The sequence below is a fragment of the Hoplias malabaricus genome, chromosome 18 (assembly GCF_029633855.1).
Source record: "Hoplias malabaricus isolate fHopMal1 chromosome 18, fHopMal1.hap1, whole genome shotgun sequence".
NCBI lineage: Eukaryota > Metazoa > Chordata > Actinopteri > Characiformes > Erythrinidae > Hoplias > Hoplias malabaricus.
Window position 1 is genome coordinate 9,940,998 of NC_089817.1, and position 20,380 is coordinate 9,961,377.

Consider the following 20,380-nt stretch of genomic DNA (forward strand, 5'->3'; position numbering starts at 1 on the left):
TGGCGACTCAAGTGTCCATAGGTGTGAGTGTATGAATGAATGTATTAGTTTGTGTGTTGCCCTATGGCGGTGCCCGGTGTTGCCCGGTACCCTGTGGCGCCCCCATGAATGAATCTCCTCCCAAAGAGTGTTGAACTGTTGCATTGAGCATGGTGACCTCAAGCTGTTGCAGAGCCTAGGTGCAGCTCAAACTAATAATGTGAGGCATTTACTTTTTTCATCCCTTCACTCCATCTGAATATATTAAGTTGGTATACGGTATTACTGAGGCTGAGGTTAGGGGGTGCTTACATAAGCGAGCAGACTAAAGACAGCAGCACAGACCGCGATCCAGCTAACTGTGGTTCACCCACGTTTAGAAGAAAAGCCTCATATCTGTGAGCACAAAGTTGATTGAAGAATCTTCTGAGTGGTTTGTCTTTTTTCGGATTCCTTCCTCTCTTTTAAGCCTAAACTGACGCTAACCTCACAATTGTTATGGGCTACTGGGCTTGTGTGTTTTTTTGATGCATGGAAATGTAGAGTACATAAACCAGGTCCTAGATCAGAGAGAGAGAGAAATAAAATGATTTAAAAGTAGCATGGGAGCCTTTTGGATTGAGAATAAAAAGGAGCAGTGGATGTCAGGGTGCTGATTCCTTTAAAGGTGGGTTCTAATCATTTTAACACATGCTGCCTCGCTCAACATGGCCCATTATGAGTCATTTAATATGCATGACCAGTGGGGGTAAACACATGTTCTACACACCATCACATCTCTTTACAGTCACAAAGTGACGTGAGCAGTAGTCTGTTTAATATTTGTGCGATTTGTCTTTGTAACTAATAGAAAATGCAGAGGTCAGTTTTAGTGATTATACTAACTCGTTAAACTACTAATGCTAGAACATGTGAATAATTTCTGCAGTGCTGCCGCACGCTGAAAGCTCTGCCTTGCGTTAGAACAGTAAGGGCACATTCACACACAGGAAACATGCTGATGCAGTGCCTCTCGTTTCTGGTGACCTTGCCTGCCTGCAATGTAACATAAGACTGATGTGCATCCTGACAATATCACTGCACAGCAAGGGCTCTAGGGGCTGTGCTCTTCCGGGGAGGTATCATATATTCAGTCTGTACAATATGCCAATAGCATTCGGTTTAAACAAATATGTTACAAATAAAGAGTATATGTTTATACGATAAAACAAGCTATTTTTGATATTTGTGTTTCTTTAACTGAAGATAGTGAATGTTGTTTGGGAAACAGTTAGTGGTTAGTTAGTGACTGGTGCCAGATGTGTAAGAAGGGCTGCATGTTTAGGGGACAGAAAGTTAATGAGTTAAAACTACAGCTAACCAGCTTCCTGAAGATTAAATCTCAATCAGTTAAAGTCTGTTATAGACACCACAGCTTTACCACAGAGTTAATCAACAACTGATTGTGTAATAAATTGTGTAATAAGTGAGTCACCTGCAGACACAAAAAAAGAAGGAAAATTTTGGCTAAACGCTGAGGTACTGTATATTACAAAACTAAACAATGTGACACTCCTCTGTTGCTCCTATTCGTAGGAGTGGCTGAATGAGCACGTCCTTCCCATAATGGGCTTTTCCAGTTGAACACTGTTGATTTTTATCTCTAAACCTCCTCATGGATTACTCATTGTAAGCAGAGAAAGGCACATTTTTCATCCTCGACCCCAGAGAAGAGTAAAAGATTTTAAATCTTACAACTAAAAAGGCAAGTGACCTGAGCGTCTAGCATAAGACAGATGAGACATGGCATATCATTAGGTAATGGGCTTTATCTGACAAATAGCGCAGAGGCACTTTCATCATCAATTAAACATATTCCATCCGCTTCAGCATCACAGGCTTAAAAAAAATAGGATGTCTGAGAGGATGGTAATACAAGGACAGGCCTTTAATCTTAAAAACAATGGAAAGGTTTGCCTAAAACTGCATCAAAAGGCCTTGAATACAATACAATGATAGATAGAGGACTACAGAAGGAAAAGGTTAATCACAGATTATTGCAAGGACTCTGAGAGAAAGGGCCGTCTGGTCTGCTGAGTCACTGGTGTAGGACGAAGGATCGAACATGAAGAGCCATTAGAGTAATCCACTTTGAATGGCAAAGATCTAACGGCATCTACCTTCGGTGATGGCATAACTGCCAGATGTCACTTCATTGCAGTCTAATTAAATTAGAGATGGTCGCCTCAGCTGGCCTTTCCCCATAAGGAAAATTAATTCGTTAGCCTCCTGCCCTCATCTGGGGGTCTGACCCTTCTGTACATTTGAAGTGCTAATCCAGTTGCCTCATGCTCATCCCTCCAAAACTTGCCGAAATGAATCCATGCTCATGGTTAGCTTTGTGGGTCAAAGCACTGTAATCAGAATGTGCTGTGAAGTCTTTTGAAATTAAATTGCTTTTGACAGAACATAGCCCAAACTGTCATATAGTTTCAAAAAGGCAGCAGGCAAAGGCCTGTCATCTTCACTGGGAACTACAATTCAACATCTTCATTATTCTAATTGTTTAATTTGCATAGTCATGAGAGAACCTGTCAACACTGCCATGTGATCAAAGGTGAGGAAGCTAACCCTCACTTGACAAACACGGCTGTGCATCTTCCCCAGGTCGGTGACAGTAAGATCAAGGGAGAAAGCCACAATTCTGGTAGGGCGTTTAGAATGCATCAGTGGTGTTGTGTAGTGTGATGCAAGCTGCAGTTGCTAATTGGCTGGACAGATGGGTGGCTGTGTTAGGTGGGCAGCGGGCATGTTGATGAAGTGTGTGTCCACTGCACCGCACATACAGTACAGTGGGATAGTCTTTATGGACAATAAGAAACATACATAACCAGACAGAATGTTAGAGGTGGAGGGAAGGTGGGAGCAGGGTGGCGAGAGTGAGAGATGCCACTGGGAGAGCCAATAAAGCATGATCTACATAAGTGTTTGGCTGATATAAACACAAAACCAAGATTTTATTCTTTATCCATAATAACAAACTTGTACTTTAATACGAATTCTGACAGGTTTGTATTTTAAAGTAATTTCCTTGACATTCAGTAAACTCTTTAGGACATACTGGGTCAGGTGTATTACACCTCAATGATGCTTTTCCTTTTAAATTTTATTAAAGTGTTCAGAAATGCTGCGACTGACAAAGAATACAAACATCAGAAAGCTTGTTAGCCTTACGTAAACAATCATGGACACCAGCATTAATTAAACAACAAGACATTTACCACATTAGTATATTTAAAGTAAAACTAATATCATCCTCAAGCTGCCCGGAACCAAACCACTAACATACACGAGATTTGATGCTTCTGGTAAAAGAGGACAACAATATTATAGGTGAGAGGTGGCGGTGATGGACCAACACTCATTTGCTAAGTGCGTGACATGACCTCTACATGAACCTAATTATCTCAGAACAAAAGCTCAGTGAACAAGAGAAAAGAGGGAGGGGATGAGGTCTGGATGAACATATCATTTACAGGAACTGGCAGAACTTCAAAGAAAATTTGGCTAAAAAAAGATAAAATAGAATGAAGAATCTTGGCTAAAATCTCAGTTGAGCTGGACTAGTTTAACATGTAGAGGTGCTGTAATTTAAATGACTACTGATCAGATGATTTATATGAATGAGCTTTGTCTGCAGTTGTTACAAATAATTTCAGAGAAAATTCCCTTCTAATATTCACAGAAACTATACAGTGACACCTCTGCAGAATGCCTTTATCCTCAAGTTAAAACACTTTTGAAAATGGCAGAGTTAGAAAGAGAATAAAAATTAAATACAGACATATGAATATATAAACATAAGTCGAATGAGGCCTTGAAATTAGCTTACCACTTATGTTAAGGTATGCAGGGACTGGTAAAGTTTGGTTTGGACCTATTTGTACTGAACCAATCAGAATGAGGTAATTTACGGAAAGTGTACAGATACTTAATCCTGCAGTTTGGGCAAGACAAAATAATAATACATTATGAGTCCAACTAAGATATAAATCTTCACACCATGGTTAAAACGTTACAGAAAACCTCGATATTAGTTTCACATTAAATAATACTTTGTGCTCTGAGTATTAAAAATACTGTATAATCTAGCTACAATACCTACAGTATTAAATGGAAAAATGTATGGGAAGTGGCGCTGACTGACACAGAGCCACCTTTGGGGAGGCAGACTGTAGTAATCAATAAAGCCATCAGCACAGCAGTGTGTGGGAAGTCATGTATACATTATTAAGTAACTGTATAGGCTCTTACGGTTAAATAACTATCGTGGCTTTGAGATAGGGACCTACAGGTTTATGGACTGTGCGAGCATTTTCAAAGCCGTTATAAATATTTCAAGATAAACGTGCCAAAGGTACTTGTTCATGTTCACAAACAAGAGATCAATATAAATATGTATATTGACAAACACAGGACCTGTAAGAATAATAGGTCTAACAGGCATGAGAAATTTTTAGTTTAAACAAATAAAGTGAAAAATAATCAATAATCCTCCAGCTTTCACTGGGGAACAATTTAAAACAAGGCTCAGCGGAATCACATCGAAGAAGGTATTGTTCGTAAATCCCAACTTCGAGGAGGAGAACCAGAAGAAGAAGTGTCAGGGGAAAAGAAGATCGATAAAGCTACGAGGGTAATAACAGCTCCATCTATAAGTTCTCAACACAAAACCCGAAGCACCAGAGAGCTAGCAAGAGCTGTGCCATAAAAAGCAGCAGAATGAAATGTGACAATGACATAACTACAGTTACATGTGTTAAAACAAAGAGTCTTTTCTCAGTAAAGCTCTATATAGTTACTGCTTGAGAATCACTGCCACCTACATAACAGGCCTGAGACACTGTTGCGGTTTATCAGTTTTTAACCGAGTCCAGAAAATGAATATATTTTGACAGATGAACAGTCCCACATGCTAAATATAGAGCTAGCATAATGCCACAAAAACAGAGCCTAGCATCAATGTTAATATCAGGACACCAGCACAAAATCAGAGACAAGTCAGAAAAAGTTTTAATCTGATTTGATTCTGTAACAAAGCTGGGAATATCACAGAATTGCCTTTAGCTCAACACGAATAGCCAACAACTGGGATTTAAATGTTATTATTGAATATAGTTCAGAATATGGTTAACAACTAAACTAACTTTCTATAATCTTCCTTAATGTCAAATCACAATTTGTAGCTGCTTTAAAATTTGGTTTCATCTTCAACATCTTTTAAATTCAAAGGGAGCCGACAGATTCGTGTTTGACTACATTAAAGAAGGGCTATTAAAATATGAGAGCATTTAAATAAACTTTATGTACTATATAGAAAGTGGGTCAGTTTAGAGTTTTTCAACTGAAGTTAGAAAAATAATCCGGAGTCTTTTTGATGTCATGTGGTTAATGACATCTTGCACTTGTTACTCATGCCACTCTCTATATGGAGAAAGAGCTTTTGACCCTGGTACAGATTTGATTAAGAAACTTAGGAATATTATACTATTAGTATGTATAATATACATTGTGGTTTTGGTCTCCCCGACTAGCTAAAAAGGACCTGTAGCCGTTCCTAGCTTTAAATTTAAGCTCGCCTTAAGTGCTCATCATAACGTCTCTGTCAGAATATCACTGACCACAGAGGCAGCTGAATTACAGAGAACTAAAGTCCTATGTTTGTCATAACTATAATCTCACACGTATCCAGCTTCAAATTATAGTCTCCAACTGTAATTACTATTTTACATGACATCAGAACCCTTGTGTCATGCCCTGTGTGTTGGTTAAGTGGGAAGCGAGCAAGAAGCAATCCACAGAAACCTTCAGGAAAAAGCATTTAAATGCTTTGGAAAACCCACCCCCAATTTCACTGTATCTGATCAGTGGGTAGGCCTCCTACAGAGCAGCGTGTGGCACACTACTAGAGCGGCAGTCCCTGGAGGAAGTGGACTTCAATCAGCTCTGTATGAGATAAACACTCAGTCGGCCAGCAGATACAAATGTTTCTCCTCCTAATGGGGCTGTGTTGACAGAGTTGCCCGAAGACAGGTAGAATGCAGGTGTACCATTAGTTCAAAATGTTCAACTGTGTGTGTGTGTGTGTGTGTGTCTCTGTGCACGTGTCCTATTAGGCAAAACTAGGCTTAAGGCTACTCTGCTTGGTGGGTGACTCTACTCTGAAGCAAACTTGCTGAGACAAGGTAATATTAAATAGACTAAGGGCCCTCAAATTTGAATAATGAAGCTTATATTGCTCTGAAATAGTTTAGACCTACTGCCAAGGGAAATACAAGAACAACTGAAACAGGCAAGCACCCAATTTTAATTACTGCAGTTTATCTGAATATAGATAATGGGTATGGAAAAAAATCAGGACTTTCTCAGACAGCATTTTCCTGGCTTCAACTTCTAAAGTTCAAAAATGCACATTCTCAAAATTACCCTTAAAATAGTGAAAGAAACAGATATGTTTCCATTTCAACATTTCAGTCCACACCTTAGTTATAAAACACTAATTAAAATCCAACCTAATTTCCACCCCACTTCACGCCAGTGAAGTGTAAACTCAAACGCAAAGATATTTTAAAACATTCTTGTGTTAAAACAGTATTTTATAAAAGATGTTGTGAAGTAACAAGATGTGAATGTCTTGCCTGGAATGTCCGTATTATAAAATAAGACATTTTTCAGCACTGTCTTATCTATAATATCTGAGTGTCTTAGAAAAAGCCAAAGCTTCTAAATTCAAATAATTAAGTCGCAATGTGACAGAACACAACGTTAAAATCACACATACGCAAAAGCTATTGAGCTTTTGAAAGATGCTTACTTTCAGCCCTGTTGTCTTGGACAATTAGTCTGTGCATGTCCGGCAGGGTCAGGATTACTATCGCTTTCACTGGGCTTCCTGCTGGAGCAGCTGACTTGCTCTCTGTGTGTATTGATTTAGACTGCGATTACTGCTGAAACCGATCGCATTTCCATTCCGGGCCTGAACAATTGATCATGTTGCTCAAAAAGGGAAGGGCTTTTAGCTGTGCAGCAGCCTCTGATTCAGGTAATACATGCAAATGTTGGTTCACACAACAGCACTGCTTAAATATAGCTAGTTAGGCACTAATTGACTGTTATAAGATTAAGACCGTTAAACCATTTAAGTCTGACAAATTTATGCAGGATCAGTCAAACTAGATTGAATAAGTTACATTTTACGATGCTTTCATACAAAACACCTTTCAAGTCGTTATATTATCTTAGCCCCTAGCTTAGCACCCAGCTCGCTCTTCAATTTACCTACATTTACCTAATCTCTGGGATATTAATACGCTTCCCTCAACAACTGCTGATTAAACTGAATATGCAACAGACACTGTGTGAGAGTGAACAGAATTCGATAATCTAGCCTCATTTCAAAAGGTTTAAGCACAGAGTCGTGCCATGGAGGCTGGACGGGGATGAATTATACATCTGCTTCATTTCAAAGGTGAGTACAGAAGAGAGCAGTGATAACGATGGCACTCAAGGTGCCGGTGCAGTCTTGAAAACTCTAACTCTCTCTCTGCCAGGACAGCTGGCTGCAGTAAGTCAGTCCAACCTATGCACCACCCCACACTGCTTAAAGAAAAAAAAAAAAAAAAAGACAGGACATGTGGTTGAGGAGAGTAAGGGAGGAAGGTGTGGTGGGGACCACCGCAATACGAGTCTGGCAGCCCTCCAGCCGTTATAATTCTTTCAGCTTTCAAAGTCATGGAGGAAAGCAGTTAGTCGGGCAGATAGCATTACTGGGGATAGTCTTTCTGTGTGGCTAGGCGATGGATGGGAATCAATTAGCCCTCTGAACACTGACCTTGAAATGGAGCAGAACACCCTGTAGCGGAAGTCTCCTCACGCCACAACATTTGGATGGGAGGAAACAGCACTGCCGATGCTTGTTATGGAGCTGCGAATGAATCAGTCAGCCAGGAAACTCTTCACACTCCCTAAAAGGATGTTAGTACTATGTTTTATAGCCGCCTGCTAAGGACTAAAGTAATTGATGTGGTATGACGTCTGGTAATCCTGTTTAGATTTAGAGTAGTAACTGTCAGTTGCGGTTACGAGGAGGAGGGTGCACTGTATTCAATCCTCAGGTAAAGTTACAAATTCTTGGGAGGTTTAGTCAGAGTTTTTGTGACACAGCTGACAAGATGAAACACGTTTACTCTCGAGCAGTGCGCAAGCAACAGGCACTTCCTCCCAGTGCAGTTTCCCAAACTGACACTGGATAAACACAAGCAAATAAATTTTAAAAATAAATAAGAAAATACATTCAAATCTCCAGAATGTGTCACTCCACATGTAAATGTTTCCACGTAGGTTAATGTCCTTGTTTGTTGAAGGTACATATAGAATATTGATTACAGACTTTACAGTAGTATAGTATTTTTGTTCATTCGTCTAGGCCAAATGATACTTAAACTAAGAGCATTATAGGTGTTTCATATTTACTATGACATTTCACAGTAAAATCATAACTGAAAACTTTGGAGTAATTCCCTTCCTCTCCCTAAGGGCACGTCCATGCCAGAACTGGACTTTTCAATCTCGGTCTCGTCAATGCTTAACAAACACAAAGTGTACTTACAGGTTTTAGTAATTATGTTGTTAGATTCCAGACCGGGATGTTGGCTTGGTGCGCTGTTCCTGCCAGGTTTGGGGGTTTTACTTGGGAGGGGCTGAGTGGAGGCGCTCAAGTGGATAGTCACCGCTGAGGTAGGGGTAAAAAGAGACACCTTGGGGGAGGCGGGGGCAAAAGGACCAGGTGTAGAATCTCCCTCCACAAACACCTCAGGCTGTCCAGGGTTAGTAATTATAGTAGTGGCTGGTAGGGAATGCACAGGGGTGGAGGAGGGATGCAGAAACGTCACCGGTATCCCCAGTGCGGGATCTGCGTCTATGATGATGGGATCCTGACCTATGCGCTTAGGATCCAGATGGGTGGGTGGTTCGTACTCAAAGATCTTGTCCACAAAGACCCACTTGAGGCCGGCGGTACAGAGCGCTAGACTCAGCAAGCAGGCCAAAATAGGCAGGATGCAAATCTTTTCAGAGTGCACGCAGTTGCGCACCTGCTCCAGCTCAACACATACGCAACAGGAAGCAGCAGCCAAGCCCAGGCATCGCAGAGGTCCACGCTCTTCCTCACGCTCCCCGACTACCTCCTCCTCTTCTTCTGGGGTCTCTTCTTCAGGTGACTCCTCGGGACCAGCTTTGTGAGGTCCTTCAGAAGACTGGCCCAAGGGAGTTGTGGATCCAGCAGGCTTGCAAAGAACAACTGAGGAAGACTCCTCTACTCCTGATGACTCCATCCCCTTTTCCTTTGTCTCTTCTTTCTGTCTTTTCCTTATCACTCTCCTCCTCTCTTGAACAGGAGTACGTCTCTGGACACCGGGCTTCTAGTTCAAAGTATTAAACAGGCAGCAGAAGCAGCAGCTTTCTTTGCATCACACATCGTGTCTCGTAAAGTGTGGTGTCCATTATCAGATCACCGGGGGAAGGGAGCAAGAGCAGAGAAGGTCTTGGGTACTGGCGGAATAATCTTGTTAACATCTGGGAAGCAGCTCCGACATCCGTGCCAGAAAGGTCTTCTTTTCAAGGCATCCTCCCTTTCAGCCGAGCAAAGAGAAAAACACGCAACAATATAAAAGTCTATAAATAACGGTCTCTGAAGGCAAAAGAAGAGCGGGCGGCCCAGAGGTGGATCCCTCCCACTCAAGAGACTCCTTTTCGGCGTGGCTCAGAGGACTCCAGCGGCAGACTGGTGTGCACCTGAAGGTAGGGACAGGGGAGGAGGAGGAGGAGGAGGATGGAACTGCAGCAGGGGCTGGGACTCGGCCAACGGTAGAGCCATACTTTCATGCTCGAGCGGCTGTGAGTGGCTGAATCATCCAGGAGCAGCAGGTGCCTGTCCGCTCCTGAGAGCCGGCGGACAAGAGCAGGAACTGATCGCTAACGCCTCGCAACACAACACTGAGGGATGGGCGAGTGAGGATTACACACACCCCTTCCCTCACTGTTACCCCTCCTCTTTCTCTCTCTCCTTCTCTCTCTCTCTTTCTGTCTTACATGCACGTAGTTGCTTTGTTCCCTTTCCTCAGCCTCAGAATGCTTTTTCTTTTCCGTCCTTCATACATACACAAGCATTCTCTCTCTCTCTCTGGTATGTCCACTCTCCCCTCTCTGGCTTCTCCGGCTCTGTGCTCTGAACAAAAAGCGTGGAGCTAGGCAAGTCTGCACTTGATCCAATTAGGTAGGATGGCAACGAATCAAAGGCAAGCAAGTCAGACAGTCCCAACCCTCTCTCTCTCTCTCTCCCTCTCACACACACACTTTTTCATTCACTCATTAAATTGTCCATCTCTCCTGCCTAGACCATTGATTATGGTAATACAAAAAGGGGTGTATTTTATGAGCAGGAAGAGCTATACCAGTGAAGGCCATGTGATATTCCTCATGGGACAGGAGCTATTGTTTTCAAAGGGGCTCAGCCTGTAGACTGCCATTCATATCAGCCTCCATGCAAGAGAAGTATAAAACATGAATGAAAACATTTGATTATACCAACCGAAGACTGATAATATAAACCTGATTATCCATCCATTTTCCACCGCTTATCTGGGTCCGGGTTCAACCTGATTATTAAAGGACAAATAGATTTTACTCTCATTTGCTTCTCTTTCTCCTTGGTTGACACTTACTAGGCTTGCAGTCCTCCCTTTTCCGTTCCATAATCACATTTGTCTGTACCAGGTACTGTATTGCTGACTCAGGGGATAGGGGAGGGGGAGGTAGACCGGAAGCCCCTGCACTGCACATAAATACTGCACGAAGAACAGACTCATTTGGAGTAACACAGTCACAACAGAAGCCTGGCCGTTTTAATAACAAAAAAAAAAAAAAAACACAGTGCATCTCCCACTTAGCGTCACTCAGCAAGCGATGGACTGGATTGACGTTAGCACAGTCATCTGTGCTGGCGACAGACTTTATTTAATATCCTGATTCGCTTTTATATCTCTGGTTCAATTAACTGGTGTTAGCGGACAATGCAGGACAAAGGAATGTCTTACCAGTCTCACCAGCAGGGGGCTGGGGATCCGTGTGATCACATTACATGCGAATAAATCATAACAGTGCGACACGGCATCGACTTCATTCACTTCACTGGTCTCCATCAGAGATCAATTTCAAACATGGTGCAACAATTATTTGAAGTATTATATTAATTTAATGTGTGTTTTATGATATTTTCTACACACTCACAACATCTTAAATCCAACATGGCTACCCTGGAACACTTAAATGTCAACGTATTAGAGACAATTCAGATTTTATGATAAACATGAAGCAGCATGTTCACATTAAAGAAGAGTTCTGTTTAGGTTCATCTCTATCAGACACCAGACATCTTGTTATCAGATTAGTCAACCATATCCACCATCATTGTCTCTACATGTGTCAAAGAAATGGATTTAGAAGTGTTGTGGATTTGAATCCCTATTTAAACATGTCCACACAAAAATGATCTGCTGAATGAAACTGATGACTAAACACTGAGGTAAATTATTTCTTAAAAATCTGCACTCTGGTCACAGTGCTCACCCCGTCATACGATGCATACATAGTTGAATGACCAAGTCTGAGATGACCAATTAAGGCTAATTCAAGTGCATCTTCCTTCAAACATGTCTTTGCAGCCATATTGTGTTACACGGAGGTCTTTGGGTTCTTCTAAGCCTGGGCTACACTGCCCTGGTCTGAAATGTACTACCCCAACACTAAAGGAGCTGGGATTAACAGCCCCAAAATCCTTGCTCAGCATGGCTGGCTTTGAGCAAAATCTCCTTGCCATAATAACTGAGACAGATAGCAGGTGTTAAGCTCTGCCCCGCCTGGTGCTAATGGGTTGGGAGTCAAATCCAGACCAGGCCAGAATGGACAGGAGGCTGAAAACACAGGAGAGGGGGTCTTAGGTCAGGTCAGTGGCAGTTCCACACTGACCCCTCCTACACCCACTGACACCTTCATATCTGGAGCTAATGTCCCGCATGTACAGTAGAAACTAATACAAACTGTCCTGTATTCCCCACTGTGTTAAATCTATGAAGGGCCTATGGATAATCCATATTTCAAGAGTGCATAAGAAAAGACTTGGACCTCCCAGTATACTCCATCCAGCTTAGATTTCTGTGGCATTGCGACTATAGTATTTAACTAACTTTTATTTTTTATATAACAATCAGTATTAATTTGTACAACTATTTAATCATATCTCCACATCTTACACCTTACAACTTTATAAGTGTGTGTCTGTTACACCATAATGGATCATAGATATATTTCCTCACGTACCTCAAATAATTACAACGGAAATGTATCTACTATATTAGGGGTCCTCTCTCATGTCAGTCAATAGAAAACCCATATGAAATGAATTCTAGAGAAAAGAACCAGGACTTTCAACAGCTCAAGGCTTCAATTTTAGCCATGAGAAAATAGGGAGAAGAGGGTTTAAATGCTGAATGGTATAAGAAGGCATTAACTAGAGTCTGTACAAAGCATCTTAAGTACAGCTGAACTAGCACAGTCGTTATATGTAGCCGCCTTCAGCCCTCTGAATACCATTTGATGAAAACCTTTAAAATGATGAGAACGGCATTGTGGGTGGATTAATGAATTGGACCGACTTCTGTTATTGAAGGTCGCTGGCTCCCAGACGCAGGACAGCAAGCCAAAATTGTTGCCAAGAAAAGTGTCTGAGACTAATACACTATACAGGTCTGTCTGTCAAAGATGCAGCAATGTCAAAGAGCCTTTTCAGGTCAGCCTTTGCCTTTCTCCCAAAAAAAAAAAGCACCATGCTGAAGCATGTCAAATATGGTCAACAAAAGAGATTCACAGCTCTCTGTAGATATACAGTATAACATCACACACACACACACACTCATCCATGACATGGTAGAAAAAAGGATGTCTATAAAATGATGAAAGCGTTACAGTCCTGTCATATAAACTTTGCAGAACGTTATGGTAATTATTCACCTAGAAAAACAGGAATTAATTAATTTACATATTGCCTTGTTGCAGCCTTTTACAGGACTTCAAATTAATTATTTCTGTATGAGAAAAAGAAAGAGAAAAATGGACTGAGAATGAAGGATAGAGATGAGAAATACAGTGAGTCTGTGTGGAAGGGACCTGACCTAGAAAATTCCCAGTGCAGTGAGTCTAAAAGTGAGAAGGCTGCCTATTGGCAGACAGACGGTTATTGGTGCATTAGAAGATGAGGTGCATTTTCATGCCAAAAGGCTAGGACTTTTTTAACCAACACAGAATTCAGAGGGGAATTCAATAATGTTGCAATTCTCTGCTGACGCACGGACAATGAGAGGCTTTTAGAGAAATAGAGGAGCCCTTTTTCATCCTTCTTAAGCACAAGATCATTGCCAGGACAGGACAGCATTTGTGAGTAAAGCTCTCCCTCCTGCTGGCTGCATGGGAAGGGGTGGGGTGGGGGTTAAAAAGACTGGTGCTTCAGCCTGTATTCCAATCTACACACTCAATTGCAGCTTTTGGCAGTCACTGAACTCAAGAAAAGTGGTACAGTCATTATACAGGAGGGACAGAATTAAAGTGGTTAGGATTTGTGTGTGTGTGTGTACTTTTGTGTGCCAGCACTCTCACCTCTGTCGGCCAGCCTGTCTGGTGCCTGCACCACAAGCTCATCCGTCTCCCACAGAGACCCTCACTGACACACACACACACAAACACACACAGGCTGTGGCTGGCATCCCAGTTGCGTATGTAATTGAGCTCGGTCAGGAAGCAATACGTTCAAGATGGAGTGCGTGTGTGGAGGAATTAGAAAGAAACCCCTAATATCAGTTAGGCTGGTTGCACACTACTTCATTCCTCAGCTCCTTCAGTGATAGTTTTAAACAGTGGAGGAAAGAAGGAAAGGGGCTAGACGGTGTCTGGGTTCAGCACCGCCTTGCTGGACAGCTCCTGTCTGATACAGTGTGCTCCCATATGAATTTGCCTCAGGACGTGACCTGGACCATGACAATATGTCATCAGAGTGTTTTTCTGGATCACCTACACACCTCCAGCACAAGGGGATACTGTATGCTTAAAATGTACAGCAGCTACGTCCTTCACTTGAGGTTATCTACCCAAAAGCTAAATTAGAACCGCGGTGCCACTGTGTAACAGTATATAGTATGTAGGACATGACTTAATGCCAGCTCAGCCCATGTCCTCTACGGCTGAACAAAGGCATATCTGAAACTGAGAAAAAAGTAGAAAGGGAGGACATCATTATTCTGCCTGTGAATCTACAAGACACAGAAAAGCTGACCCTAATCTACATCTTCAAAACTGTGCATTTGTAATATCTACATGAGCAGACAAAAGCTCCACTGGAAAGTGTTTATGTTTTTCAGTAATTCAATATCAGAATTTTCTGTGTGTGTAAGAGTTGATATTAAAAGGGAATAAAAAACAATCCCAAAATTGGATGAACATAAAAATAAATCAACAGTTCCCAGTTTTCATCAATGATCTCCATTAAATGGAATTAAAGAGTTCCAATTACACTCTTAAAAATAAATGTGCAACAAAAGGTTCTTTGTGCGATGCCATAGCAGAACCACTTTGGATTTAAAAGGTTTTTTACTCTCAAGTGTCTCTCAAAGAAATGTGGTTCTTTATGAAACCAAAAGTGGTTCTTCTATGGCATTGTACAGAGAACCCTTTAAAGCACCTTTATTTTTAAGAGCCTATTGTGTGGCTGTAAACTCTTGCTCCCAAAGCTCCTGTTTTTGTCGGTTGTCTGTTGCTGAATAACTGAAGTTGCAGTGAGATTGTTTGCCAGTGGCTCAATGTATTTCAGCGTTGCGCGTTTGCGGTATTGTGGCAGCTGGTAGACAGAACACGCCATTTAAAATGTGTCTTTGAACAACAGTCACAATCTCAACAACTGTGTGGCAGCATCTGGGTTTAAGGTGGAACCATGGATGCTGTGAAAGTCAAACTAGAGAAGTGCTTTAATGGTTTTAAAAAAATCATGATAAATTCCACACATGGTTTTACATTTTTTTCGTTTACTTGTTTTTATCATGCCACGGAGATCACTGTCAAGAAAAAAGGAATAATATCCTTGCGCAAAGCTCCTAACCCATAATGATGATCCATTCCTTCAGTTTCCTTTCCAAGTTTATCCCTAGTGATATGGTTGAGGTGCATTAGGAAGTTACGTGTTGTAAAAGAGAGGGCTTCTGAAATCTAAGATGTCATAATCTGGCTCTTAACGGAGCTCTGCTGGAGGTGGAGGGCTGAAAGTACCACATGCTCACTCAGAGTGCTGTAATTATTAATGCTGTGGCAGTGGTACAGTGTGTTCTCTACTTCAAAGTATTCTTCCCAGACGGCTCCTGTACGCAAGCCAGTGGCGTGACTAGGAATTCGGTGAACTCAGGCACGACTGGCCATGTGGAGGGAGTTATAACATTTATACTTGCAAAGCTATGAAAAGGGAAATGTGGAAAAACTTTATAGTAAGGGTGTAGCCATTAAAGATGTTGTAAAGGATATCCATCAAAATGAACTTAAGCAGGCATAAAAAAGCAACTTTACTCCGAATGTTACTTCCTGCCATGTAATTGACGTAAGAAAGTATCCAGTGGGAATAAAGACAAAAGCAATTGAGCTTTGCTGAAAGGCTAAGGTTAGGGAAACATTACCCAGATTACTTCCGCTACTGTCACATTTCATCATCTAAATCAGAAGACTAAATCTAAAGATTTCATAGCCACATTAATGTCTCACAAAGGCAGATTAAATCCCTGATGAAAGAAAGAAAGATAATACAATCTGTCAAAGAACCCCTCCCCCTCAGATCACTGAGCAAAGTAAATATCCCTCTTTTTGAGATCAGAAAAAAAATAAAAAAGGAACAGCCTATTGAATTAATCAATGCCCTTCAAGGCAGTTCTGTGGATCTGCATAAGCCCACTGTTACAATGGCACTTTGGATGGTGAGAAAGGCACCCCAGTATGGCAGCGAAGGCTCACTTGTGCATGTACTCAGGAGGGCCTATCACATTAAAGAGGAGAAATGAATATAAATAAATAAAAGCGGAGGGATAAACCGGGGAGCTTGAAGCTGCTGGCACTAGATCTTAAAGGACAAATGAAAACAAAGACGATGTACACGCTGCTAGTGGGATTTGCAGCTTCAAAGTGCAAAATTGTTATGGTGACTTCTCACAGGCCCTGACGTGGAAAATAGATCAAAAACAAGAGAGAAAAACTCTCAATATCTTAACCATTTCACTAAAACTCAGGCTACTGAGAGTGTTTCTGGAAGAAAACTAGGATAGACAAAATACCATCAACTGTAGCCATAACACAGCCACATTAGGCTCACAAGTAAAATATTTTTGTGAAGATCCAGTCACTCTTCTATTTTTCTAACCGGGTTAGTCTTTGCCCATGAGAGTATCAAAGTCACTTAAAAAAAACAAACAAACAAAAAATAAAACCTTCTGTAGCTTGCTCTTACATCAGCTGTGAGTAGAACCTAAACCAGTATGAGCCCCAAGCCCCGGGGTTTGGTATGACAGCCCCAAGGAAGCACTTTTACCAGATTTAGATCATATTCCCCAGCAGACATCATTCTTGTCTAGACATTTATTCATGTCCTCCACTTGAAATGGGACCCATTCTGATAACAACTTATGAAAACAGTTTGACTATTGCATGGACCTTAATCAAAAGTATTAGGTCCAAATACCACACGTATTACATCTTGCTTAAGCCTCGCAGACAGGACTGCACAGTCTGACACATTATCCTTCCCTACAGCTGGACGTTTTACAGACGAGAGGTACAAGAGCAGTTAAAAGTCCAACGCCATTACCTTCTGTCTGGGGTCCTGACCACTGGGCCCAGTACTAAACACCACAATACATCTGCTAGATGACCTCATGACTTCAGCTGGTGTTCTGTGGGAGACATTACAACCTAATAATTCTGACTAAAATGATCATACTCGGATGCACGTTACATAAAACACACTGTAGATGAATCAGTGAAAACTGTCTATCAGGGAAACAGAATAATTATTTTTTGATTAATTACAATGCCCCCCTTCACTCTTATTAATTCACTCTATATACAGAATGAGTTCTACTTCCTTTAACGTAAAAACTTGTGCACCTATGGAAGATTCAACTAACTCAGATGTTGCTGGCAAGAAGTGAACATACTCACTTATGGGCTATCCATTTTCCACCCACTGCCAATATCACCCTCTTTTAAAACTGCCTACCTCTTGGCAGAATGGAGCAGTGCACTGGGAGAACTCAAATCAATAGCCATCAATTCTGTGGATGTCTAGTTTTGTAAGAGATCAAAAGGTTCTTGGTCTTGGCGTGAAGATATTGCCTGATACAGTTACTCTGTTAAAAGAGTAATTCTGCTCAATTTCAGGTATCATCCATTGGGGTAAACAAATCTGATTATTTATTATTCTGTAAATTAAGTTTAAAATAAAAAAAAATAGAATAGATGCGTCCCCTGTTGCCATTATGAGAGTGTCCACTAAAGCCTACTTTGGCTCCAAAAGTCTCTGAGCAGCAGATCAATACCCGTTTGAGAATAAAATGGAAAGATTAGAAATCAAAGAACAAAGAAAAAATAAAAACAGCAGTTTTTGAAGCAGCGTACATATATTTCTCGCATCCAAAGCCATCACTATAAAGAGTACAGCACTCATTGGCTGAACTGCGTTTACTTTAACTACTGAGTAGATAATGCACAGGATTAGGAACCATGCCAAAGCCGTTAGAACAATAATCTGTTACAACTGGCCATGCCGGTCATTACATCAATGGAAAGGAGAGAAATGACTTCCCTTAAATGGATCAAATGAAAAGCTTTGATGAATATGGGGGAGGTCTTCATAGGGGAGCTAATGATGGCCCGTGGTCTCAAGTTGCAAGGAAATGCTACTTATACAGTGAACCTCGAAGGGAAACTACCCAGACGAAATGCCGCAAATCAATGAGAGGTGGGCAATACGACAACATGATCTGGTTATCAAGATCAACTACACAGAGGTAAGATTTTCTGAGCTATACTGTGGATTTACTCAAGCCTTACTACTACAAATATATGTATATTGTTATATGTCGTCAGTATATTTCAACATAAAAAACGTTTTGCACTGGTTTTATTAAATAAATATAGGAGAGCAAAACCGGTCTTGTTTTACTAGACCTGATGATGCACTATAATGGCATTAATCATATTTGCACTGTGAATAAAATATGATGTGTGTTATGAAAGTTATCCAGGTATAATGATTGCCATAATATTAATTCTAAAAATCAGGTATTATATGCAGTATTAACAAGAGACCTATTTAGAAACATATATTTGTAAAAAAAAAATATCTAATATCACCTACAATTGGTTTAGTTCTCCAGAGCTCCATTTAAAAGCTGTCTTCCTTGTGCCCCACCATCTTTTTTTCATGCACAGCACATCAAGTTCATCCACAGTCACGAATGGTACCCACGGGATCTTGGCCACTGACCACCATAGCAGCAGGCAGCTACATTACACTCCTGCACAGCCCCAGCTTCATCACTCACTGAGCAAGCAGTGTCGTTTCCTCTACTGCACCACCATTATATCGACTTTACTGTTAAAGCTGCAAGGTTTGTCCTAAATAATGGAACATAAACCAGACACCTTCATATAAATGAATGGGGCTAAATAAGCCAACCTGAAAATAACAAGACGAGTGTCTCTTGGCAAAGCCCATAGAGGCAAATATAACGTCTATTTCATTGGTTTAAAAAAGGCCCTGCTACAGGTTCATTTAAAAAACTGAAGTGATACGAGTAGTGCTTTGACAGTTAAAATAGTTTTATATTTTACATGGGTCCAGGACTGGGGAAAATACATGATTCTTCATGATTCTCTTTTAAAATCATTTCACCTAATGTCTTAATGTATTTTTTATTAAGGCTCTGCCTTTACTCTAGTGTAAAATAAACTCACAAGCTCTTTATGAAGTAGGACACTTAAATAGCTCACAGACGGGTGGAGAAAACACAGGATATCACTGTCTGCACTGAAAAAGGGTTCACAATAATAAAAAAATATGAAATAATACATGCCTAAGAGAAGGCTAAATGGCTTAACCAAGTATTTTCAGAATTAGTCTTCAAGTTTACATGTATTTAATGTATTTTTGTTAAAAAAGTCCAGGTCTAAATACTTAACAAATGCAGTGAATGCTACATGCAAATTTAGATTTTCAAATAAGAAAGTCCAATGAAATGCAGAATAATTTATAATTACACAGGTGTGACTCTAAGTTCAGAGCTTTAGAGGTACTGAGCACCAAGCGACTCGTTTTTTTTTTTTGGGAGGGGGGGGCTGCTTCTAACGAGTGTAATGTTTTGATGAGTGATAAATTAAAGAAATCCTCATCTGCAAACTCTCCACCAGGCTGTCTAGGTAATTTCAGTAGATTCCCATGTATCTCAGCTTATATTCCTGGACCTGCAGCACAAATGTTTCGAAGCACACAAGGTCCTTGTGTTGAACAAAGCTAATAACAGCAAGGCCAGCCCTGGCAGAGTGAGCGGACGTGAACGTGCAGTGATGGGTACCGTCTGCCCTTCAACACTGATGGAATCATGCCAGACCCTGAAGCATGAAAAAAATCTCAAGTGAACAAAAGACGTGACCAGATCCTGATGCTGTGCTCGGTCTATGAGGTGTCAATACTGAGGGTAGGTCCCTGATTTTTCAGAGCATGGCTTGTCCTTGCTGTACTCACAGTCTGCGTAAAGATGTGGATGAAACAGCTTTTTCCTGTCTTGGCAGACTTTCAGAGGGGTACTACTCACTAATTGAAAAAGTGATTAAGTGCTTAAACTGCACAGCCTACTGAGCTCTCTCAGTGCTGCAACAAGAGCAGAGAGTGGGCAAGAGGAACACTGTATGCTTCTCAGAGATATTTTCTGCAAACTCTCAGCCTCAATATTGATAATATAATATCATCTTCAGAATGAGGATGAGTTTGCAAAACATATTTAACCTGGGAAGCAGTGCCATCGAGGGCTGAATACTGGCAGTAACTTCATGATACGTGTATTAAGAGATAAGTGTCACAAGTCAATACAATATGGTGTAGCAATGAACAAAAGACATACTTCAAAACTCATATTATTTGTGAGGGTTAAAATAGTAGTTTTAATGAGGCCCAGGTACCTGCAACATCAGGCCCATGCATAAGCCAGCATTATTTCAATCTTAAAGT

General features: G+C 41.0%; 1 protein-coding gene across 3 annotated transcripts in view; it reads right to left on the minus strand.

Annotated features, from left to right (window-relative positions):
• The window catches only part of nrg1 (neuregulin 1), a 60,159-nt gene that overhangs the window by 29,301 nt on the left and 10,478 nt on the right, over positions 1-20,380 (minus strand). Inside the window, exon 1 of one of the 3 annotated variants that reach the window (XM_066651433.1) lies at positions 8,627-9,350. The exons of the other annotated variants lie outside the window; for them this stretch is intronic. Within the exon in view, the coding sequence (XP_066507530.1) occupies positions 8,627-9,350 (724 nt within the window). Of the gene's footprint in view, positions 1-8,626; positions 9,351-20,380 lie in introns of those variants that run through there. 3 annotated transcript variants of the gene reach the window in all.